This window comes from Palaemon carinicauda, chromosome 1 (assembly GCF_036898095.1).
Source record: "Palaemon carinicauda isolate YSFRI2023 chromosome 1, ASM3689809v2, whole genome shotgun sequence".
NCBI lineage: Eukaryota > Metazoa > Arthropoda > Malacostraca > Decapoda > Palaemonidae > Palaemon > Palaemon carinicauda.
In genome coordinates this window covers 81,999,091-82,025,545 of record NC_090725.1, presented here as the reverse complement: position 1 = coordinate 82,025,545, position 26,455 = coordinate 81,999,091, and the positions used below count along the sequence as shown (strand labels likewise).

The 26,455-nt window shown below is 34.0% G+C and overlaps 2 protein-coding genes across 10 annotated transcripts in view; both read right to left on the bottom strand.

Moving 5' to 3' along the window:
* LOC137649379 (uncharacterized) overlaps positions 1–19,751 on the bottom strand; it is a 100,041-nt gene extending 80,290 nt beyond the window's left edge. For 2 of the 8 annotated variants that reach the window (XM_068382375.1, XM_068382380.1), the window contains exon 1: positions 19,516–19,751. In XM_068382375.1, the coding sequence (XP_068238476.1) occupies positions 19,516–19,535 (20 nt within the window). In that variant the 5' untranslated portion in view covers positions 19,536–19,751. The other 6 variants (XM_068382384.1, XM_068382390.1, XM_068382363.1 and 3 more) reach the window with 4 other exon arrangements.
* Positions 19,752–23,518: 3,767 nt separating this feature from the next.
* LOC137649367 (trichohyalin-like) overlaps positions 23,519–26,455 on the bottom strand; it is a 145,184-nt gene continuing 142,247 nt past the window's right edge. For both annotated transcript variants that reach the window (XM_068382354.1, XM_068382349.1), the window contains exon 10: positions 23,519–25,554. In XM_068382354.1, the coding sequence (XP_068238455.1) occupies positions 25,417–25,554 (138 nt within the window). In that variant the 3' untranslated portion in view covers positions 23,519–25,416. The remainder of the gene's footprint in view (positions 25,555–26,455) is intronic.

Below are 26,455 nucleotides of genomic sequence, written 5' to 3'. Positions count from 1 at the left end.
CTGTCTCTCAGTATATAATATAACATGAAAAGATTCGATGTTAGACCAATTACAGGACAGAAATTGTTTAGCAGCTTATTTTCACCGAAGATTTTTTCGTGTATTGGCTATAAAAAAAAAAGAAATGGAACAGAGTCTACACACACCCTAAAATCATGATCTTTGTGGATGTTGCAAAAATCTTATGAGATATGTTAATCTAATACAATTAATATCAGTACTTCTCCGCATAAAAGCATGAGTGAGGAATAAGAATACAATCAAGTAGAACTCGTAACAAATCCAAAATAAAAATCAAATCAAAAGTTAAACTGAGCTCGACATATAAGTGATGCAAAGCTATCTTTAGGACAAATCCAAAAAGAAACCAAAGATTCTTGGTAAGTGAAAAATGTGCTGTTATACTCGCCCGATTTGGAATGGTGATGCTCTGTAAGACAAGTACAACACAGCATATATAAAAAAATGCTTCATCATCGATGATGATACCTGATGTTTCCGAGTGAAATAAGTCTTGAGAAAGACTACCAACATATCTATTTCACAAATACACTGTTAAGCAAGAGATTATCACAAGACCCTGCAATTTGGCACTGAAAAATTTTCCTTGAAGAGGCTTACCTCTAACCTCTAAACAGAACAATGTGCTAGTAATGGTTAAACATATCTGAAGTGGGCAGCATCTTTATGATTATCTACTAAATAAAAGAAAAATTACAGAATGTCAAGTGCCGTAAAACGAGATGGGTCACGTGATAACATTTACCATTTCATGTACAGAATCACTGATTTTTTTTTATTTTACCAGCCACTGAATTGTAGACTCAATGCATGTCACAATAGCTTATTTGAAAAAAATATCCAGGGTCCAAGATAATTGAGGCTTCTAGCCATCTGATTCTTTGAGGAATGACGGTTATTCTTCCAAGAGCTGACTACACCATTATTTACTAATCTGCTAAGTTGCAGTCTCGAACTGATAGTTATTCTTTTCACAATAAGGAAAGACGATTGCTAAGACAATGTTTTAATCATCTATCAGGCATAGTAGAATCATATAATAACCAAAGTCCCAAATACCCCTCTCTTACCTCCTACTTGAAAAACACTTATCAATCAAGAAATAAGTGGTTTGTGGTACGGTGAGTGGCGGGCTAAGCAGTTCGATAAAGGGCAAAAATATGTACAATGCCACTGAATTGAAAGGATCTTGACATCAGTAATTGCTTCCACCCTGTAATCTGTGGATCACTTCCACCCACCATGAAGCATATTAATGCATGCTAAGCAACTATCTTCTTTTTAATTGGAAAAGGGAATTATAAGTAGACTATCTTTTATGGAATTTTTACTCAATCCAACTCATTCAATGTCATTCAATCGTCTGAAGACATAGTCCTGTATTTCATGCATGCAAACATAGCATTTATTTCTTTCATTGTACACAAGTTCACGTACCTCAAGATAGTTCTTGGTTCAGATATGTAACCTTCTTATTTTGGTAAAACTCTCATTTTATTGCCTGAGAAAATTGCATACAATAGTTTTAATTTTCTATGCAATGCTTTCTGTCCTCGAGATTGTATCTAGAATTTGGAAATACGTAACAATTACCAGCACTGAAATAATTTTTCTTCAATTTGAAGAACCTTGACTGTGATAGCGATTGATATTGCAGTTAACTAATTATACAATAAAAATTTCGTGCTATATGACTTTTACATAATCTACTTTGTGGAACATTAACTGAAAAAATAAATTTTCATATAAACTATAGCTGAACTTTTTATGACGTTTGCAGTAATGTCGTTTGAATAGCAAAATTGCCTCCTCCAGTAACAACGCAATTGCCAGAAATTTTGGCATACAGTAGGACCAGATATTTATAATACCGAAATTTCAATAAATAACTTGTGTAACTGTAATAGGTGTAATTTTCGAGTTGAAATATAAATTCTGTAAATTCTGCACCCCCTTTTAGATTATTTTGAACCAATGTTCGTTCAAGGCCACTAGACTCATGTTTAAAATCCGTGACATTTCCTGCTTGTGCAAAAACCCTTCATAACCGGTTATAATATAAAATCATTACTAAATCCAAACGAGTAATATTCAAACTAAAAAAAACTTTCAAATTTACTGCCACGTATTTCCGTTATTGAAAAAAAAAAAAAAAAAAAAAAAAAAAAAAAAAAAAAAAAAAAAAAAAAACATTAAAAATTACTCTACTCCATTTTCCATTGGCATAGTGTTCAGATGCACTTATGAATGTCTCAGATCTAAGATTCAGCTTGAGTCGTGTCCAGAAGTTCCCACAACACTAAATCCGAGTTAAGCCCAAGAGAGGAGTCGTTAAAAGACAAGTGCGCGTCTCAAAACATTACGGTTGGATAGGGATATAAAACTTAGGCCAGAAGCCAGGCGCTGGGACACCATGAAATTAAAAACCAACGTTATAGATGTTTGTCAAAAATGGGAATAAAACAGGCTGAAATCTCCCCCATGCAAATATAATTTGTGTATGAATTGTGGGTATATCAGTAAGGTACATATAATTCTTTTGTACTATATCCTAAAGCAATATAGGCCTGGGTCTTCCAATTCTTCTAGTACCTTGTGGAGCCCAGTTAAAAGTTAGGTGAACTAATCTCTCTTGGGGAGTGCGAAGAGGATGCCCAAATCATCTCCATCTACCCCTCATTATAATCTCATCCACATATGGCACTTGAGTAATCTCTCATAGTTTCATTTCTATGAAGCGTGAAGTCAGAGGTGATGAATGAAGAAGTATTTTTTAAAAGCTCAAGATAGAGGCGATTGGCGAAATGTAACCGAGGCCCTTTGCGTCAATAGGCGTAGAAGATAATGTTGATGATGATGATGATGATGATGATACCCTAAACTTTAAAGAACCATAGGGTGTGAAGATTAAAATTAATCACGTAGCTTTTTTAAAGTGAATAATTTTACTAGGAGGGAAAGTTATTCAGACCTCAAGAATGGAAGGTAAACGTGTATGTAGAGACCCTTTCAAATTACAGAAGGAACCTATTCTTCAATATTCCAAATTATGACCAAGAGACCAGAAAAGAAATTCTAACTTAGATGTGGTATACGTTATGCCTAAAGAGCCACATACCAGGAGATGTATAGCCCACTTCTATCCTCTTCCCTATGTATAGGAACCGGCTTCTCCCAGGTACCTTTGGAAATATGACTCCAAGGCTCCCATTAGGTAATGCTGTATGTGCATTTTAGTATACTACATCATTTAAAGAAAGTGGAAAATGAAAAAAAAAAATAAAAAAAATACGTGTAAATACATCTAAATGAAAAATACCAAGATAGTCTCTCGAAATTAATAGCCCGTTTTATATATAAACCAGTATATGTACACACACACACGCACACACACACACACACACACACATATATATATATATATATATATATATATATATATATATATATATATATATATATATATATTTATATATTATATATATATATATATATATTATATATATATATATATATTGTATATATATATATATATATATATATATATATATGTGTGTGTGTGTGTGTGTGTGTGTGTGTGTGTGTGTGTGTGTGTACGTATATATGACATGATGAAGGCCAAATAAAGAAAATAAGTTAATACAAATATACAGTATGTAACAAGGTTAATCAATACCACAACATCTAAAATTCGACTGGGGAAAGATCCCACGTTCTGATACAAAATATCTGAATGGGTTGAAACGATGTGACGAAAACCTCAAAATCACCGGAGAACGATGTAAAAAGGCGATTAAGAGACTTTTAGACAATCTAATCTCTCTTATTCCCACCCATATCACTAAAATAGGCAATCCAATATCTGTCAGGAGCGCCAAATACATCCACCGCTATCATTATTTTATTTTAACTTCCTATTTCTCAATTTTGTATGATTTGTGTGTTACAGTGATTCTAACAGACTTGCCTTCTCCATCATATGGTTCAATACTACACAGTATTCTAGAAGCTTTATTCCAGCTATGACAAGGTTGTGGAATAATTATCTAATCAGATGGCTAAATTGTTGAAATTTTAGAGATTCAAAACGCAGCGAATGTTCTTATCAAGGTCTCGTGTGTATACGAATCCGTTTTCATTGTTCATTTATAACAAATCTATTTTAACGTTGTTACTGATTTTAAGATATATCAACTTTATTCATTACTTCTATATAGTTTATCTATTGCTTTATTTCCTCTCCTCACAGAGCTATTTGTTTATTAATGGACCCATTAGGTTTATGGCATTCTGCTTTTCCAACTAGAGTTGTAGCTTAGCTAATAATAATAATAATAATAATAATAATAATAATAATAATAATAATAATAATAATAATAACAAGGCATTCATTAGCGGTTCTTCTTTCGCGCACGTATTCCGTCATATTTGTTTTGCTTTGATAACCACAGATAATCGAACAACTCGAGTCCCGACCCGAGACCAATTTCTTTTGATTGTCTCTAATCACCTCAAGTGAATAGTCAGTCACCCGGGAGAACTTCATCTGCACTTGTCTTGGCCCGTGACTTTGAGTCAGACTTTTAAAAGTGACAGTACGATACAATATTTACAATACATCGGATACAATTTGCCAAGGTTGTATGTTAATAAACAATTAATTATCAATCAAAAAATTTATTATCATTCTACTGCATACGTCATCGTTTCTTGAGAAGTTGGTAAACTAAAGAAATTTAATTACGAACGATGGTTTTCTACTGTCACGGAGTTCCAATTATCATGAAGAATTATAAGGTTATGCATGCATAGACTCTTCACATTAATTATATATATATATATGTATATATATATATATATATATATATATATATATATATATATATATGATATATATATAATATATATATACATATGTATACATATACATATATATATATATATATATATATATATATATATATATTTATATATATATATACTTTATAAATGTGTGTGCGTATTAGTGTCAGTGTGTATGTATATACATACAAGCACATATATATATATATATATATATATATATATATATATATATATATAATATTCACATATATACATACATACACACAAGTATATAAATACACGTAGGTATACACATTTATATATATATACATATATATATATATATATATATATATATATATATATATATATATATATATATATAATATTCACATATATACATACATTATACACACAAATATATAAGTACACGTAGGTATACACACACACACACACACACACATATATATATATATATATATATATATATATATATATATATATATATATACATATATATATATATATACATATATATAAATATATATGAATATATATAAATACATATATACATATATATATACATATATACACATATATATAAACTGTTAACATAGTTTCGTGAGAGCTCTAGTTGACCAATGTTTGTAAATACAGCTGACTCGTCTTTAGAAGGGAGGAGAACGGATGAAGACATGACATATTTTATGGGTGTAGACTTAGCTCAGATAATATGAACATCATTGCTCAACCCACAGTGTTGCAAAAACTAGTGCAAGACGGCAATACCTTATTTCGCAACAAAAAGAATGTCACTCGACTTGCTGAAAGTGTATTCAAAGCTAGTCATAGATATCCCAGAATACACCTCTCTCTCTCTCTCTCTCTCTCTCTCTCTCTCTCTCTCTCTCTCTCTCTCTCTCTCTCTCTCTCTCTCTCTCTCTCAGCAAATAAAAGGGAAAGGCAGTATTGGCCATTATTTGCACTTCTTCAACAAAATCATACTCGAACAATTCAATAACAGTTATTCCTGACTCAAACTACCTTCAGTTCACAGCACTATGACTTTCACAACTCATATGCGACGGTCCAGTTCCTACTTTCACTGGACATCATCAGGCTTCTATTCTATTCAATAATTAGCTACAAATATATGCTACGGAAACTATTATGGATCATAACATGAGAAAATTCATGCGCAATTATTTTATGGTAAGTATGTTGTTGTTCTGACAATGCTATTTACCGCGTTTATCTAATGAAAGATATTTAAAGGCAAAAGTATCTATAAAATTCAGGATATACAATTTTATATATATATATATATATATATATATATATATATACATAAGCATATATACACATTATACATAAACATATATACATATATACACATAAACACATATACATATATATACATAAACATATATATATACATATATATACATTAACATATATACATATATATACATAAACATATATACATATATATATATATACATACATAAACATATATACATATATATATATATATATATATATATATATATATATATATATATATATATACATACATATATATACATATATATATATATATACATACATACATACATAAACATATATACATACATAAACATATATACATATATATACATACATACATATATACATATATATATATATATATATATATATATATATATATATATATACATATATACATACATATATACATATATATATATATATATACATATATATATATATATATATATATATATATACATATATATAAATATATATATATATATGTATATATAAATATATATATATATATATATATATATATATATATATATATACTGCATATATGCTCTACCACATGCAAATTTCGTCCTTATTTGAAAAATGATACTGCGAAGCCTAAAAATCAAAATAAATAGCTTCTTCGCCTCAGGCCAAAACAACTCTACATTCAAATTATACTGATTAATATTTGCCCTTTCTATGCCATAGCAAATTATGGCAGCAATCCAGCCCAACACCTTTCAGAGCGACAGCCTATATTTACATGGCGTCTTCACCCCGAAGCAAAACTAGAAAATCGAGAACCAGGTTCTTCAGATGCACACAGCGCACAATTTGGTAAGAGACCAACATTATTAAATACAGCATGGAATAAAAACGCATCAGCTTTGAAAACAGGAGTTACCAGTGGTTCGTTATTTTCTTTATTTCCCGGCAGCGAAAGAGGCAGAGAACCTTGGCAGCACAGCAGCAGTCTGAAGTGGAGATGATTTCCACCAAGAGAAAGAGGCGAAAGACGGAAAATCTGAATAAACGTGGTGCTTTTAAAGATCTTGGGTGATACTACTGTACAATTCTCAACACCCGAAGTATGAGAGTCAAAGCATAGCAACACTCACCATAGCAACGAACTCACTTTCTCCCTCTCTTTCTCTTCACGAACGACACTGACACACTGTACAGTATTGCTTCTTATTTTGATAAGGGCGAGGTTAATGAGTCGGGCTGAAAGGGAAGAGGAACCAACAGACCGTGGGAGAGAGCTCAGGCAGGGAAAAGGTATAACATTTGCGAGGATATTTCGGCAATATTTAATCACATTTCAACTGGATAAAGTTGCTTAGTGTAATTGCACAATATATTCACTTGCATTTGGCAGCCTTTCCATTGGTTAGGCTTATTCCTGTAGGGTACACTTTATGGTCGACACGTTTCCCTTGCCACTGTTAGATTTCTATCATTCATTAATAATGTTACAGCCTTTTATAAGCAACGACAATGATTAATGATAATTCTTAATGCTGGAATTTGACACATGAAAATAACCTCAGCATTCAGAAATCACCAACCTACATCACCAATGCTCCTTCGATTTACCGTTGTTTACAAGAAAAATACTTTAAAATCAAGATTAACAAGAGTGTTGAAACATAGTATTCTTGATAATAAACCGCATTAAAGGACGCAACGAGTGCAGCCGTGTTACTGAATACTGACTTATGCTCGGCCTCGGCAGAGTCGGGCCCCAGTGCTCACGGAGTAAGTCCTGTTCCCGGCTACTCGCGATTGGTTCCACCTTTCGTGACGTCGCGTGATTCATGACCAATCACATGCCTCCAATAATTTTGTTTCCTTGCGAAGCATTTGGTTTCGCTATCGACCTGAAGATCACACCCAACAGAATCTTAGCTACACAATCACAACATTTACCCTTAAAAAGACTGAAATAATGAACTAGGAGCAGAGGATACGTTTAAACAAGAGCATAGCACGAGAGAAGTACGAAGAAATTCGAAATGTGTGAGTGGCGAGGAAGATGAGCGTGCAGCCCTTGGATCAATAACTAGAGCTCTGGGATGGACGTAGTGCTAGAATTGTTGACCTATTTGCTTTGTGAAAGTAAAATGTTTATTTACGTTGACATCATAACTAATCTATACATTAATCAGAACTGAAACAACATAGAGTTATGATTGAGAGGAAAATTAGAGAGAAGATTTCTTCTTCTTGCGATGAAATGCAGAGAAACTGGAATAGATGAGTGACGCCACCCGGTGTTTGCTGAAAGTCAACGTTAAAACTTGGATTTATCGATTGATAGAAACCCGTGTCTTTTTGCAAGGATGAAACAAACAAAGAAACGGAAAGGAAACGAGCCTCCCAATAGTGTATCTCAAAGAGTTTTGTTTCTTTTTTTCTACAGTACTTTGTCCTGTCACTAAATGAATCTGTTCTATATCACAGATGCTTCAATAGATCTATTCCTTAGAAGGATAAGGGTGACTATGATCTGTTTGTTGAAGGACCTGCATTTTATATCGATCCAAGGTTCAAAGATTAGCTACTTTTTTTTCAATTTGAGCTCGCTAATGCAGCTATAAAAGAAAAATGAGTGTTAACGTCATTTGTTGTAGCGACACTAAGTCATATACGAAACGATACTATGATCTATGGTATTAAAAATTCGTTCATAACTACATATATTAACGAACAATCGCAATCTCTCTCTCTCTCTCTCTCTCTCTCTCTCTCTCTCTCTCTCTCTCTCTCTCTCTCTCTCTATTATATAGAGAATCAATCATCTTTAGAATGATTGAAGTATTTCGGAATATTAGTAGACTAAATACTATTTTCGATGATAATGAAAACAACATAATTATTTCAATTAAACATAATTGGATAAAATATGAGAAACTATGCGTTCAAGTACAATTATTGACATGAAAACTAAGATAAGTAATATGCTTGCGATGGACATTTGTACACAAATTCTATCATATCACCCTAATACATTGAAGTACAAAATATAATATTCTGCATGTGACTTATGCAAATAAACCAATATATAATGCTTAATAACTTCTCGAATATTCCTTCCCTTTAAACAGCACATGGGTTTGCCAGTGCTAGCGGTAGAAGAAATAGTGAAACAAAAAAGTAATATATATATATATATATATATATATATATATATATATATATATATATATATATATATATATATATATATATATATATATATATATATATATAAAATGGACCTTTGGAGATCGATGTCGCGAGACTGTATATCACGAGGAAACTGCCTCCAACTATCGACAGAAAGGAATCAGAAGTCATTTCCTGACAGGCGGTCGATTAGAGTTAGCAAATCCGACTTTGAAATTCCCGCTTAACGAGGTACAGCTTCATTTGCTTGACTTCGCAGTCTGCTTATCAAGTCCCACTCCACTGATAAAGCAAACTGCAAGACTCACAAGATTCGTTTGCCATGAACACTAGTCAAACATTTGAAGATTCGTGCAGCGCAGTTCATCTTAATTGTGAGGTGTACAATGTTAAGATAAAGAAAATAAGAACGTCTTCAATTTATTTAAAGACCCTATATCACCAGTCCTACTTATATCAAGTAGGAGCTTGATAAATCAATGTGTGTATACTAAACATTATTCTAGCTTTATACAAACTGGCAGTTTGTTAACTAGAACCGTACAGAGATTGTCTTACCCGGAGGGGAGACATCCATATTAATGCTGCTTCCCTGTTTATTGTTTTGTGACTTCCGAATTCGAACTTTGGATAAATCATATTACATGGATTTACAGTTTTTCATTATTTCAATGATAAATCTAATAAAAAAAATTTTAAACGCAACAGTAATCGAGATCTATTATAACAAAAGTATCATGTATATGTTCATGGCCAGAAACTCTCACTAAATTATCTTTTTGAACACTAAAAGACTAACTTAAATCCAGTAATATACGAGCCACGTACTAAAATGTACATTAATATTTACCTCTTGTATTATCTTTCTTCCTCATCTTAAAAACAACTTGAAGGTAAATTAGTTTGAGTTATTTGGATGACATCCACCCATTAACTCTGGTTAAAACATCCTTTAATTTTTCATTTTTATCCTCAATGTTACAAATGGCAAATAAAAGAATAGTCACCGTTAAATAGCTCAAACTTCATTTCATGATAGCCTACTTTTAACTGACACGAATAATAACAACATGGGATTAGACCCGATACACTTCCCGAAGGCCCTCCTCTTCGTAATATTTCTTGCAATTAATACGAATTTACAATCCGTACTCGTTAGTTTGTGTCGACAAGTATATCATTTAGAAATGGTTCATGCAGTATAGTATTAAAGACTGCACTAAATCAAGTAGAACCCCTGATGTCATTATTTGTCCCTCATTTTCATTAGAACATACTGCAGTCTCCGTAGTACAGTATATACCAATTTGCTGATTGGTGATCTGGTAAGAATTTAACTTTTGCCAAACAACTGATAATAAGTAGTAGCTTAGGAATCCCATATTCCAATAGTTGATCTTGAAGGATGCAATCAATTCAGGTCTGTATGAACTCAAATTGTAGTAGTCAAGAGTACTTTTCAATTAGTTATCTTAAACTAGAGTATCCGACCCGTCAAAAATTACGTCTAAATATTTAGATAAATATGCACACCCAAGCACAGATTCAATCCTTCCCCTTTCCTAACTATAAGTCTACAACCAGATGGTTCGGCATTTTGTGGGAGAGTGTGGTTTCCGATCGTACTTCTCAGTGTAACCCCCTCTCACCAGGTTTATGACTACTCCCTCTCCTCCCTGGGCGTGACAGGTAAGATATATATATATATATATATATATATATGTATGTATATATATATATATATATATATGTATATATATATATATATATATATATATGTATATATATATATATATATATATATATATGTATGTATATATATACATATATATATATATATATATATATATATATATATATATATATATATATATGTATGTATATATATACATATATATATATATATATATATATATATATATATATGTATGTATATATATACATATATATATATATATATATATATATATATATATGTGTGTGTGTGTGTGTGTGTATCCAGGCATTTGATCTTTATTTCATAGGAGAGATTAAGGAAACATACACCCAGAAATACTAGTATTTATCATTTTCATAATTTTCAAAGCCGTGTCAATAAGTGTAAAAATATGCCCATTAAAAATTCATATTTTGGCATCAGATTAATTACTCAGTTTGGTGGTGCAAAGGTACTAATGGGTTTGTCATACTGCAGGTAAAATACTGTATGTATGACAAAATGTTAAGCAACTTTAGAACAAACAACTAATGCCACAATGCCTTCAAGACTAGCAGAACTGTCGCTACTTTTGACAAATTTTAGTTCAAGATTCCATTTTCTTAATTCGTTTTCTTTGAAGGGTGCTTACCTGGTCCCCTCACATACGAAAAGCCCCAGTGTGCTACAAGATCAATGAACTTGTTACATATATATATATATATATATATATATATATATATATATATATATATATATATATATATATATATATATATGTGTGTGTGTGTGTGTGTGTGTGTGTGTGTGTGTGTGTGTGTGTACTTTGGTACATCCTTTGTGTATTCAGAGAATCATACAGCGTAATCCGTTTTAGTAAAATCCATTACCATGACACAACTAAACACGAAAGTCTTCAACTTCTTGAAGAACTGTAGGCTATATCAGCAGTCCCTCTAATGTCAAGAGAGAGCTTATACAATCCTGTTGCCGTATATTTGAAAGCTCTAGAATCCACAGTCCAGGTGTACATCTTGGATCCCATGACTTGAAATCATCCGTAACTAGTCTCGTGCTGACACGATTGATTGGCTGTATGATGTGCAGAAAATCTACCAAATATTTTGGACATTCAGTTCTGATAATCTGAGTCATTGCACATACCTTAAAATTATTCTACCTTCAATAGGTTGCTGGTGTAGTTCAGTCATTATAGGGGTAATCGTTTCTTGGGATGCAACACCCCTTTGTTAAAATTGCTGCTCTGTTTATTATGTTTTGGAACTTCTTAATTTGTACTTTGAATAAATTGTGATAGATATGGTTGCAGTAATCATTTCTACTAATAACTTAGCTAACCAAGTTTCCTAACCGTAACTCGAGTCAGATATTTCTTCAAAATAATGTTTCTGGAATTATATTCAGTGATTCTTCTTAGATCATTAATTTTGGCACCGCGAGACAAATCAGATTCCAATAACACAACTAGGCCATGCAATCTTCTAGATATCGGTCCAAATATTCGTTAATATCTATTAAGATGCCACCAAGATTAGGCCTACTTAAATAATTTTCTTCCCTACCAAAATCAATTCAGTTTTATTTCCATTTAGCTTTATTCGTTTAAATGTCATCCATTCCGTAACACAAATTAGAGCTTCGTTTAAATTATCGGTTGTATCATCAATCATTGAGATACTACAGCTAGAGAGTTCTTGGGTCCTTTGGCTGGCAGGACAGTACTACACTGTATCCCTCTCTCTGGTTACGGCTCATTTTTCCTTTGCCTACACATACACCGAATAGTCTGGCCTATTCTTTCCACATTCTCCTCTGTTCTCATACATCTGACAACACTGAGATTGTCAAACAATTCTTTTGCACTCAAAGGGTTAACTACTGCACTGAAATTGTTCATCTGCTACTTTACTCTTGGTTAGGGTAGAAGAGACTCTTTCACTGTGGTAAGCAGCTCCTCTACGAGAAGGACACTCCGAAATCAAACCATTGTTCTCTAGTCTTGGCAAGTGCCATAGCCTCTGTACCAATGTCTTCCACTACCTCGGGTTAGAGTTCTAAATATGTGTATCATCCTAAAATAGCTTCATGTCTATAATAATTTTGATAAACCAATTATATGAATGCAAAATAGGATTGGGCCTTCATGATTCATAGCATAAATAAGAAATTCTAACCTGTACACAACACATTTTGTCCTCAATACTAATAGATCGTAAATCATTCATTTCATACTGCTGTCTCTGCTGAATATAATTGTCTGTATTGTCGACTGATTATCTATTTTTTGCAAGAATTACATATGCTAGCAATTTTGATATTAAATATAAATTTCAAATATGTCTGTATGAACTTCAAGTCCCGATAGTCGAAAGCACCTTTCAGATCTTTTCAGACTTTCGTGGTAGTGTTATCCTTTGGTCTGCCAAACGTTTTGAACTGCCCTTTCCACTAGGTCTACCCTTTTCCTTAGATTTACACCTTCCCCTAGCTCTACCCCTCCCCTAGGTCTAGCCCTTCCTCTAGGTCTACCCCTTCCCTTAGGTCTACTCATCCCCTAGGTCTACCCCTTCGTCTACGTCTACCCCTTCCTCTAGGTGTACCCATCCCCCTTGGTCTACCCCTTGCCTAGGTCTATCCCTTCCTATAAGTCTACCTCTTCCACTAGGTCTACCCCTCCTCCTTGGTATATCCCTTCCCGTAGGGCTACTCCATCCTATAGGTCTACCCCTTCCACCTAGGTCAAATCCTCTCCTAGGTCTACCCCTTCCTCTACGTCTCCTCCTTCTCCTAGGTCTCCCCTTCCTCTAGTTCTATCCCTCACCCCTTTGTCTACCCCTTCCATCAAATATACCTGTCCCTTAGGTCTACCCCTTCCTCTAGGTCTACCCTTTCCTCGAGGTCTACCCTTCCTCTATGTCTACCCCTTCCCCTATGTCTACCAGTTCCCTAAGTCTACCCCTTGCTCTAGGTGTACCCCTCCCACCTTGGTCTACCCCTTAAGTAGCCATACAAGACTTTAGCAGTAACAGTATTCTTCAGTAATTTATTTCAAGAATAGGTGGGGCCGTTACATATGTTGATTTGTGTACATGTTATGAAATTGCAATGCCCCTCTCAGTCTGTGGTCTCCCTTTGTCATCAGCAGTCCCTCATCTCTTGACATACGTCATCTGGGTGATTGTTTTGTACCACAACTGATGATAATTTAATAATATTAGTCATTGTGTTGAATTGGAAATATCTTGTTGTTGTGCAACTGTGTGTCATAAATTCAACAATCATCTGCAATGCTGCTCTTCTAATAGCAGGGACATTTGACTGTTCATCAGCCTAGCAGTTTTCATTTGTACAGACTGTATTTTAGAATCTGATTTCCTTATATTGCTGATTATTAGAATAAGTCAACCACATCAATTAAGCCTTCATTGGGAAACTGTAAGTTACCAAAGCAGTATTATTTTTATGTTAATAAATGATTTATGATTTCTAATACATACCTGTATATGTCATCACTATTCTCATTATTTGTTAGTTTCTAGATAGGCCTGCTTCCCTTCTTCCTCCTTGCAATCCAACCTCTTAGATTTTACTTCAGAGAGCAAATGCAGTTTCCCCCAGTTGTAGATGATACTGGTTGGATTGGATTTATGAATTTGGGCTACAAAGCCCGGCGTTGGTGTTTGCTAGCAATTCAGTGCCTAAATGAATGTATTGTAAAAACCCTAGAACTACAGTATAATGTAAAAGTTAGAAAGAGGTTAGACACCAAGTTGGAAGAAAGGAATCAATTACGGATGTAAAGTAGAAGGATATAATGCAAATGCAGCATAGATCCTACAGTGCACCGCGTGAGGTACACTGCCGGCACTAACCCCTATGGCCCCACATGGGCCCTGAATGACATTCCAGCTCTAAGCGCCGGGCTATTTAGCTCAAAGTCATAATCCCACATAAATGTTCGATTATTATTTGCCTACAGTTTATCTCAAGAAGAAAATTTAGTGAGGAATTTCCCTTCATCACAGTATTTGATTCACTTTCTTTATGCATATATACTTTCATTTTTCGTTTTGTGATTTTCTTGTATAGCCTAGAAGATAAGTTAGTTTATACCTTATTGACTTAGGCCTATATGTGAACAAAACCATTATGTGTCGGGATAACACGAACTTATGTATTTTCATTGTAAAGATTCCAGAACATTAACATGATAAAACAATAACCACGTAGTTTTTCGAGGCAATCGTACTTAGCTTATCTAATTCGTCCGTGGGGCCAATGGTGGCATCACATGTCATGTATTTGTACGATTTTCAAATATGGTTAAGTCTGTTAAGACGAATTTATTATAAGTTTTTTTTATCAATTTTTGATAATATATTTGTTATGTATTATAGGTTGTGTGTGTGTGTGTGTTTTCTGAGTTGATTGTACTGTCTCTATGAGCTAAAGTTTATAATGGTCGAAGTCGCATCTCCCCTGATTAAAATCATGCTGCAGAGCAGACGACGTCACGCACTTCACTTCACACTCAGCTGCTCTCTGAGCTTTTTTTTTTTTTTTTTATGTGAGGGGGGGGGGCAGTTGGATCTGGTTCTAGTTGCTGCTGTATTTTCGGCGTGTGAACGTTTGTAACTTGTCTTTAAGAACGGCTAATGCTGTTACACTAGAGAATTTTAGTAATTCATTTAATTAATCTTTTGATTACGTGTCTAAGTGGTTTGTGACTTTCTGTGTAACCAAATTTGTCTTTTATTCGTTTTATTTCTCTTTTCCCTCACTTCTGTCTTGTTGTGATTTCATAATTTTGTTTTGTGGACGGTAATGTTGGTCTGTTCCAACGAACACAGTCACAGATTTGAAAGATTTCATACTTCAAGTTTAAACTAAGGGCTTTTAGCCATGACGTTAAGTTTAAACTTTAAAGGGAGAGGCGTCACCACGGAAATTAGAAACCCTTCAAGAAAAGTGGTTTTTAACGGCTTTTAACCTGGAACACCATTAAGATATAGTTAACTTATAAAACCTAATATTTTATCACATCAGTTAGGCCTATGGATTATTTTAAATATTAAGCTGCATTTTGGTGAACGTTATAGGTTTAGAATATCTACACTGCACTTTTTTCGTCAAGAAGCTCGAAATGTTATTGAAATTCATTAATTAATGTTTACATATGATTAGCATTTCCATAACAATAATGTTTTTACTTCTACATTACCTTGTTTTTTTAAAACTTACCTTATCAATAATCTTTCCGTATGATAATATTTTCTAGAAACTAATTATAGGCCTAATTATACATTCATCAGACTAAAATAAGTAATAGATTTAATTGGACTCTCCTTGCAACTCATATTACGTATGACCACGCCCATATTGTTGTTACATGGTGTGGGGGAAAATGTAAAACATCATTAAATACATGATAGACTTTTTTACCATAATTTTACGATGGCAGATTAGGAAATTAGCGTTTTGAATATCTATTGTCGAAACTTCATACGCTTTGCATGAAAAAGATATTCAAACCTCAGGATCATTTACATTTACCAAGATATGTATAAATATACATTGCATCCTTCTAGTAGGTTAGTTTAATTTGTGTTGTGTACATCTGTGTCTAGCAGAACCGTCTAATATATTAACAAACACATATCCCTAAAGGACTTTCACTGAGAAAAACTTTTAACTTTAAATACTCCAAAGGAAAATATCACCATATTTGTCGAGATGGGGCAGCAGCTTTAAGACTTTCTGCAATTCGTGCGAAATTCAATATTTGCAATTAACAACCGATATAATTTCAAGAATTATTTCAGGTTATGTGAATACGTGTTTATTAATCTGATGTAGTCAATCTTACAGTGCAGTTACACACCTTGATTACGAAGTCTACTAAATATCGGTACTATGTTGTCATTTATATTGGTATTTGTTTAGAAGACCTCTTCTTCTTCTTTGTCTGCATCTTTTCCCACCTTTATGTGGGGTCGATGTTTCTGGCCAGCGTTCTCCATCTACCTCTGTCCCACACTTCATCACAGGTTAATCCCTTTGAGGTCAATCAGCTCTCGCCCTTTTCCAGTCATTGTCCCCACATTCAGAGTTGCTACTCTCATCCTCTCCTCTGATAATTTCCTCTGAGCTTGCCTCTTTAACCCAGCCCGCCCATGACTGGGTAGCCCTTGCCGATGTTTCAAAGGGATCAGGCGAGGTCCCGACGCGTCGCCTACGGGGAACGCCCTAGCATTAGTTTTATTTTCACAATTTTCACTGGCCATATTTGTTTTGACTAATTTTTCATGGCCGGATGCCTTTCCTGCCGCCAACCCTCCCCATTTACCCGTGCTTGGGACCGGCACCAAGTTGAGGCTGGCTTGCCCCCCCCCCCTCAGTGGTTGGGTTATTTGTTTAGAAGACCACACTCCATATACTGTACTGCCAAATTATGCTAAGCTATTGCTTTCCTGGTACTTTCCTGTTATTGCCCCACCACTCATTTCCAATATAGCCCCAGTACTATTTTTTAGGTTAGGTTAGGTTATGTTTGAATTTTATCCACCTAACCTAACCTATAAAATAGTACCGGGGTTATATCGGAAATTAGTGGTGGGGCAATAACAGGAAAGTACCGCTTTAATTTATTACTTTGGAGCCTTCGTAGTTTGTTGGGACAGAGTGAAAAACCACATTTTACAGACACAAGAACATCACCCCCTAACCTAACCTTACCTAACCTTGGAGTCGTATCCTTAGACTGCCATACTCTTATCTTACCCTGTCCCAACGAGCTACATTCACCCCATTACTTTTTTTCATAATTTAAAACAATTCGCCACATGGGAAACAAGTTAGATTTATAGAAAAACTATAGAATTATAAAAAAAAAAACCTACCCTGGTTACTTCACTAAACGACCTGGAACTGTCATCGTCAACATAGTCCACCAAACAGAAGTTCGTGATGTCCACGTACATTTGATATATATTCAAAATATATACAAAATTAAAAATGGAGTAATTACTCAGAAGTGTTCATAAGATATACAATTCACAAATAATATCATCAAATTATTATTATTATTATTATTATTATTATTATTATTACCAAAACTACAACCATAGATGGAAAAACAGGATGCTATAATCAGCCCAAGGCTCTAACAAGGAAAATAGCCTAGTGAGGAAAGGAGACAAGGAAACAGATAGAATAGTATTTCTGAGTGTACCATTTAGCAAGATAACTAATCCAAGAAGATAGAAGACCATGGTACAAAGGCTATAACAGCATTCGAGACTAGAGAACAATGGTTTGTTTTTGGAGTTTCCTTCTCCAAGAAGAGCTGTTTACCAAGTGGAAATTAGCCACTGAGCAATTACAGTACAGTACTTAACCCATTAAATGAATACGAATTCTTGGTTATCATAGTGTTGTCAGGTGTAAGAGTAAAGTGTAGAATTTGTAAATAATAGTTCAACTTATACGGTGTGCGTGTGTAGGCAAAACATGAGCAGTAACTAGAGAGGGATCTAATATAGTACTATCTGGTCAGTCAAAGAGCCTAATAACTCTCCAGCGGTAATATCTCAATGGATGGCTGGTACCTTAGCCCAAGGTTTATAGATATCCTTAATCTATAGACCTAGTCTTGCCTAAGCCTACCCACTAACCATCCTTAACCGTATCGGCCTAAAAACTTCAGTAATGATAGAATACCGTATTGAATGAACATGTATCATTACAGCTTCACACCGACGGATAAGTGTCTTCCTTACTTGTTAAATTATTGTTTTTGAAAAATCAACGACCACTCAGATACCTAGGATACGGATTGTCTTTATTACCTCATCTAAGACAAAATCTAATTCACGTTCTCTGGACGACTAGATAGCTTATATTGCAGGTTTTCGAAATGATACGACATCCTAGATCATGATAGTACGGGTGTAAGGAATCTGGCCCACATGGTAGGGAGGCCAGGTAGAGATCATGAAGTTAGAAAATGGTTATAAAGCAAAATGGAAGATTGGGTGGTAAAGTGAAAAGCTAAAAGGTGGGTGCAACTAAGAGTTGTAGGGATGCACCAAATGACATTTTGGTGTTATGTATAGAGGACTAGAGGTGCGCCGACGGCATTAATAGCCTACAAAATAGGTTCGGTTTGGATAACATCGACATATTCTAACTAGAATTAATCCTACCTAACCTTCCTCCCTCCTTAACGTAGAGGACATAATCTGTCAAGTAGACCCAGTTTCTCTAGTACGACGTACACAACTTTTCTGTTTAGCCATTTCCGTTTCCCCACAAAAAGATATCAAATTCCTCCAGCATTACTCCATTATTCATACAGGGGAACACGATAAAACGGCCAGCACCTGTCCAATTCGTATAAGGAAGTCCTGTTATGCTAAGAATTAATGTATCATAACAATTACCTTTATATTCATAAAATCCAAATAAATCCTTACCTGGCGCACTTGTTCTGCATCTAGGTATCATCAATGGAGGAACAACATAAGTTCTCTATCAGGGTTTATGAAGATGCATTCCAGATGGGGTGTCCTTCGCAAACTAGTAAGATACATAAACACAAACACACACACATATATATGGTAGTCCACATATGGAAAATTTTAAGATAGTGTACGAGTAGAAATGTTCTGTAGTTTCGTCCGCCACTGGACCTCTTCTTAGAGCGTTTATTATGAAATTAACGCTTTTCATAATAAACGATTTGAGAAGAGGTCCAGTGGCGGCCGAAACCAAAGACTATAAACCGAAGGAAGATAGGAAGGCTCAAAATAGAATGTCAATACGCTAGTTGGCAACTCCAAAGTGAACACAATAGTTGGTTGCTCCGATTTCAGATGGCGTTGTAAGTATACATCGTTTGTTGTCTGTTTGTTTATATTCAGAATTTGACAGTTGACTCAAACGAAATCATGGCGCCGACAGTAAAGAAGTCACACAAGTGTGTTCCCTGACCTCACCGTCCCTACTTTAGGACAACAAATAAGCAAATACTCAATTAACAATTTATTAATATGAATAGGAGCGCTTGGACATTGCTGAATAAAAAGTAAAGTGGTAACTGTACACTTGAAGTGTCCAACGCTGAATGACAATACTTGGCGCGGAGCTAACGAAGTTACCACTGATCACGTGACTACAAAGTAGAGACTGACCAATCAGGGGAAATCCTTTTCCAACTAATTCACTAGTTCAATCGTTGGAAAATTCATTTGTGTGCCATAAACAAAAAGAAACGGATCCTCATTAGGTGTTTCACAGGTTCACTAAGGACAAAGAACGGTGAGTACAAACAGTATAATACATGCAGTATGGGCTGCTAATGAGTAAGCCCCACTGATATTGGATGTAAGATTAAGGCAAGGCATCCACAGTAAATCTCTTTTGTTTTTCATTTTTTGTTGCCTTGTATGCTACCTTATTTCTATTTCCAACCCCCTTTTGATTATTTTTGTGTGCGATACAATTTTGTGTTATTTTGATCCTTTTGATTGTACATTTATACATTTATTAGTTTATAATACTAAACTATACACGAGTGCATCATGCTTTTCCATTTCAATAAAAAATAAAATACAATTGTGTTTTTATACACCTAATATCTCTCCATCTTACAGTGGCCTACAAACTGTAATTAAATGTATGCCTACACATAAGCATTTGTGGCAAAGTTTAACAAATCAGATATACAGTATGTTTTAATTTATTCGAATGTGGTATTGTATAGAACATTTAAAAATGGTTGTAATATACTGTACAATACTTAAATTTGCAAGAAAATTAACTAAATCATAAGAGATATAGCTATTGAATTTCTGAAAAATAGACTGAGAAACATAATTTGCAATTTAGTTACCTATAATTTAAGAATATCATGAATATATGAGTAAAATATACTGACATAGTAATGCAAATTGTGAACAAATATGTCGCAAAATTTACAATCGAATTCCATCCTATATACCCGTAAGCATTACCGCTCTGAATGTTTGGTTGGTCGCTCAACAGATGGAGCCATTCGTTTCGCATGGGAGTATTTGGCATCTTTTCATAGCACACTCATTTGTGTGTTTAAAGCCTGAGCCTTCCTATCTTCCTTCAGTATATAGTCTTTGGACGAAACTGTAGAGCATTTCTAAATATACACATTATCTCTCAATTTTCCTTATGTGGACTACCATATATAAAGTTATCTTCGTGCTAAGAAAGATTACATCTGTAATATATATATATATATATATATATATATATATATATATATATATATATATATATATATATATATATATATATATATATATATATGAGTGTGTGTACTGACCATATGCACGTATGATCAGCACCCGGAGGCCCTCTCCATCAAGCTATAACCAGGGAGGGCCAGGCAATAGCTGCTGATGACTCAGCAGATTGACCTATAAGCATCACCCAGCCTCACATCCTTAAATCTCAAGGATGATGAGGTTGCAGACACTGCCAGAAACAATCGAGATTGAGCGGCACTCAAACTCCAGTCCAAAAGGTCTCCGGCAGGAACCTTACCAATAGGCCACCACAACAGCTGCGTATTAACTGAAAAGTTACTAAAATTCACCTCATATATGTACACTTTGCTTCTTAATTCTTGAGGACTGCAAGCCAGATATGATTAAACACTGTAGTTTACTACTTCGGATTGCATGCAAATTGTCAATACATGAGAATACTGGCCGCCAGTAAACTTAAATAGTTACAGAGAAGGTAACTATAACTAACTGTTTACGAATTTTCAAGATCACAGTGAAGAATGCATTTGATTTATTGAGCTAGATAGATACTGATATCAAAGATATTGGTATTAAAGAACACAATATCCAAGGCCACCACCCTGTCAAAGTCCACAGCACCTGGGGTCAAAATCATAATTGAGTCTACGACATTCAAATCCAAGACAAAGGTTTGGATTCAGTGTCTGAATTTATGTTAGTATGCACCGTGAGGTCAAGTGTTTTACTAACATAATAATCAATTAACAAATCAACCAATGGGTTATTAATATGAAGAAAAAAATAACCAAAATATTTTGATTCACATAATTCAGGTGTCATATTCACTCTATTTGTGTGCTTGATAAGTCTTATGGAATCAATAATAATTTGCAAATTTTTCAGTGCCCACCTTCATCACAAAGCTCCTTTGCAAGTCGTGATGCAACGCAATATGTACTACTGCTATTCAAAAATATTTACCAAAATAATCTTCTAGTAGTCTCATCTTTATCTGAAATATTTAAACCTTAAGTGAATTCAGCAGAATATAAATGTTATATAGGAGAAACCAAGAACTAAAGCTTTTATAAATCATATACCATTAAACATTGCTAAATCCAGATGTAATTGTATTTTAAGATGTAGCTTTACTGTCCACTGTGTGCAGTAGTGGATAGCGAAAGTTCATGACAAGCAACTGCAGAGAGCAGGTTTGGTACGACTTGGCCCATTTTAAAAGCACTAGAAGGAAATGTTCATTACTTAATATAAACTGACAACACATACTTTTTGTTTTTAGTGTAAAAGACAGTAGTAAAACTGGTTATTGCAAAAATGACTTGATAAAAGTACTTCATGCTCTGACCATATAATAGCTATAGACAAATTGTAAACGTTTCACTTTTGTTTCCAGGAAGGAGCATTCAGTTCTTCTTTATTGACATTGCCATCGGGTACATTACAAAAATCTCCCAGGCCATAAGGCAAGAAACAAAGTATGAGTCTTACATAACCATTTTCTGAGGCTGCGGCTGGTTTGAATCCTGCAACACTGGTCACTGGTGCCATTCCAACTACTCTCCTTTCATGTAGTTATTATGTCAAGTGTTCACATTACCCTAAGACTTGGTGATTACTTGTTCTTTTATTTATGATTATAAGGATAATACTCATGAAAAATATAAAGGGTTGGCCTTTCTGCCAAAAGTTATTTTAAGGGTACATTAGATGTGGTAAGTTCCTCAGGCTGGATTGTGTTATCCTTCAAATATGCATTTTTAAATAATAGCCTTCTAGAATTGGTGTTTGCAGTTCCATTCTTAGCATTGTCTAGTATTTGTCAGGAAGTAACATCTTTAGATGAAACTGAAATTAACAAAATCTTCTTGTCCTTCCTGCATCTTAATACCAGGGGTCCTGTCAATTAAAATTTTGGTCTTTACTCCACTTTTAGTGATAAGCTCCCTGCAATAAGCAGGAATTTCAGATATCTCGACTAAAAGCTTCCTTGCAGTTACTCAATTTAGATTTAGCAAAATTTGAAGACCATGATTCACAAATAAATGAAAATGGGCATATTCCTCTGAAATCCAGACTTGTTAAGAATCCTCTCTGAAGAAAATATTAATACGTTCCACTTTTTATATTCTAAAGGATTTGAAGGGTCATAATTGTCATAATTAAAAAACCTAAATGTTGAATAGGATTTATTTTTGTTAATTAAGATATCTGAAGCAGTTGTTAGAATCTTATTAATAAAAACAAAAACATTATATACAAGAAATATATACATTAGCCATTCTAAGTCACTAAATATTAGATATTTTGGAAGACTGCAAATCTGACAGAGTATATGTACAGGTCATCAGTAAACAGTAACCAGTTACTGATATTTTCTGGGAACAGACTGGACGGGTTTCACACGCTTTAAATTTCCTTGCAAGACTGTAGATCATAGACACTAGTGTTACTTTAACTAACAATCGACCACTTGTCTGTCAACTTGTTATCTTGGGGCAATGGATTTCTTTGTGAAAGCTGGACTTGTATGGAAATGACTGCTGGATACTAAGTTTACTACTTAGAAATTAAAGTAGAGCAAAACCAGGGTTACGTTCTGTACATCAAATTCAGTATACATAAAAGAGTACAGTATGTGAAGTTAATTTGTTTATCTTTTATCTATCATAAGGGAAGAAACATTCCCGCTGCAATCTAAAATTAAGAGGTGGAAGAGCCTCGCACTTTTCCAAATATCGTATTCTGCAGCATTTGGTATTTTGGGTATTTAAATACCCTCTTATAAAAGATATAGACAACAATTCATGAAACAGAACTAACCCTAGACATGATTGCTGGAAATATTTTCACATTTTGTACTGAAATACTACTACTGACGTTACAATATATTACTGTTCTGTAGGCATATATATGTTGTAAATTCATTACAGAAATTCTTTTCATGTATTGGGATAAACCACAAATTGTACATCCTTTTTTTAAAGTTAAATAATAAACACGTTCGAAGTCAACCAAGTCTCTTGTAACAACCTCAAGCTTCAAGCTACAGCCTCTCTATATCTTGTATTCATTCAGCGACTGCTTGGGTGATGCAGTTACAGTATGGTATGAAGTAAAACAAAGTATATGAATATTATTGATATAAAATTAAAACACCGTTCTGAGCATTTATATATAAACTATCATTGCTGTCCATTTCAGCTGTAAAAACATGCTCTTAGAGAATGAATAAAAATATCTTAGAATAATTACACAACCTTTCTGTACAAGAGCCTTTGGTAGACATATACAAGTTTGTGACAGCTTATCATTGAATTTGAGACAATGGGGTACTCTACAGTATATTAAGAAAATTTCTCCCCTTCATCTTATTTACATCTAGAAAGCTACGTCAAGATGACAAGCAAACTGTCGTAGGTGGAGAAAACTGGTGAATTATACTTTAACCATGGAGTAACAGTCTTCCATGCTAGCCTATTACAGCATCAGACAAAAATTCGACTTGTCAGATCATTATATACAAATAATTTGTGTAATCCTACTTCAAGGTAGAAATTGACCCATTCACTGCAGAAAGATGTACACTGACACTATAGACATTTATAATATTGCTCTACTTTCAAATAAAAAGGCTTATTACATGATAATATACTGTACACTATTCTGAAGCATTAAAGCTCATACCTTTAACAAAATGTCGGGATTATTTCCAAATAAAAATAATACTGTAAAATATACAAGGAATACTGAATAGGGTTCTGTACTATACTCTTATATCAATATCTTTAACTATATACTTAAAGGTCGTACCTCATCCTAGTAAACTTTGTCCGATTTGGCACACATAATCAGTTACTTGGAGCACAAGTTGATTATCTTCCCGCTTTATTAGGTAAATTTTCATTAGGATATAACGTCCACTATCTCCAAGTACATGTATTTGACTTGTAATTTGAAGACAAGAATTAACAGTACTTTCATACACTTAACTACCATAATCTTAATAACACAGTTTTTCCTTATTTCCTTTGCAAATTCCTTTCAGCAAAGCCACAAGCATTACTGCAAGAATCAGTTCACCGGAAGAATCTTTGTTGATGGAGGTGGACTGAAGGACACAGGTTTGTAACCTTTGGTGTTATTGAAGGGAGTTAGCATATTGTGAGCAAATCGTGCTGGACTACTGTCTACCGGTGGATACCCGTTCATCTGTAAATAAAAAAAGTTTTTAAGAGCGATAGAAATCAAACCCTTTTCTATTTTAAAATTGATGAAAGATAGGTATAAAAAATCCCAATCTGCTACGTGAAATATGATATTCCTGTTTCTCTTACTAGATATGTTATAGGATATGTGTAATCATCTCGGGTCACAAACATAAGACATGACAACCTACATCAACCAACACAAACATCATTATCCCTTTTTTTATTGTAAAAAGAAGAGAAGGTTTGGTAGATGCATGTGTTGAAGATGGTTGATATCTCATGAAGAACATACTTCATCAACTAATATGACCTCAAGGCAAGGTCTATACAAAATTGATTAAGAATTTCCTTGTTAGCTTTCTATTTCATATGCATGCAACGGTCGTCCTGAACGACACACATTTTACTTAAATGTCAGATAAAAAGGAAAATAATGCTTAATCAGACGTTCATTTTAAATACAGTATAACCCTCCAACCTGTGCCTATATGTGGTACATCACTGTCCCCGCTTTGACTTTATTTCATGTTTTATATTTTTGTTAAAGTTTGACAGGCTTTAGGCGATGCACAAGGTAGCGAGGGTTCATATGATTACTGTAAATCAATATTGTAAACTGTGTAAGAATGGACCATTATAGGAGCCTTTTTGGGTTTGAAACCAATTAATAATATTTCCAATAATTCTTTGGCAAACTTTATTCAGAGTTTGAACACGGTTTATGAACGAGTTAAGCCCAATCTAAGAGGTACCACTGTGTGTTTATATATATATGATTATATATGTGTATACATACAAATATATACATACATCTCTCTCTCTCTCTCTCTCTCTCTCTCTCTCTCTCTCTCTCTCTCTCTCTCTCTCTCTCTATATATATATATATATATATATATATATAT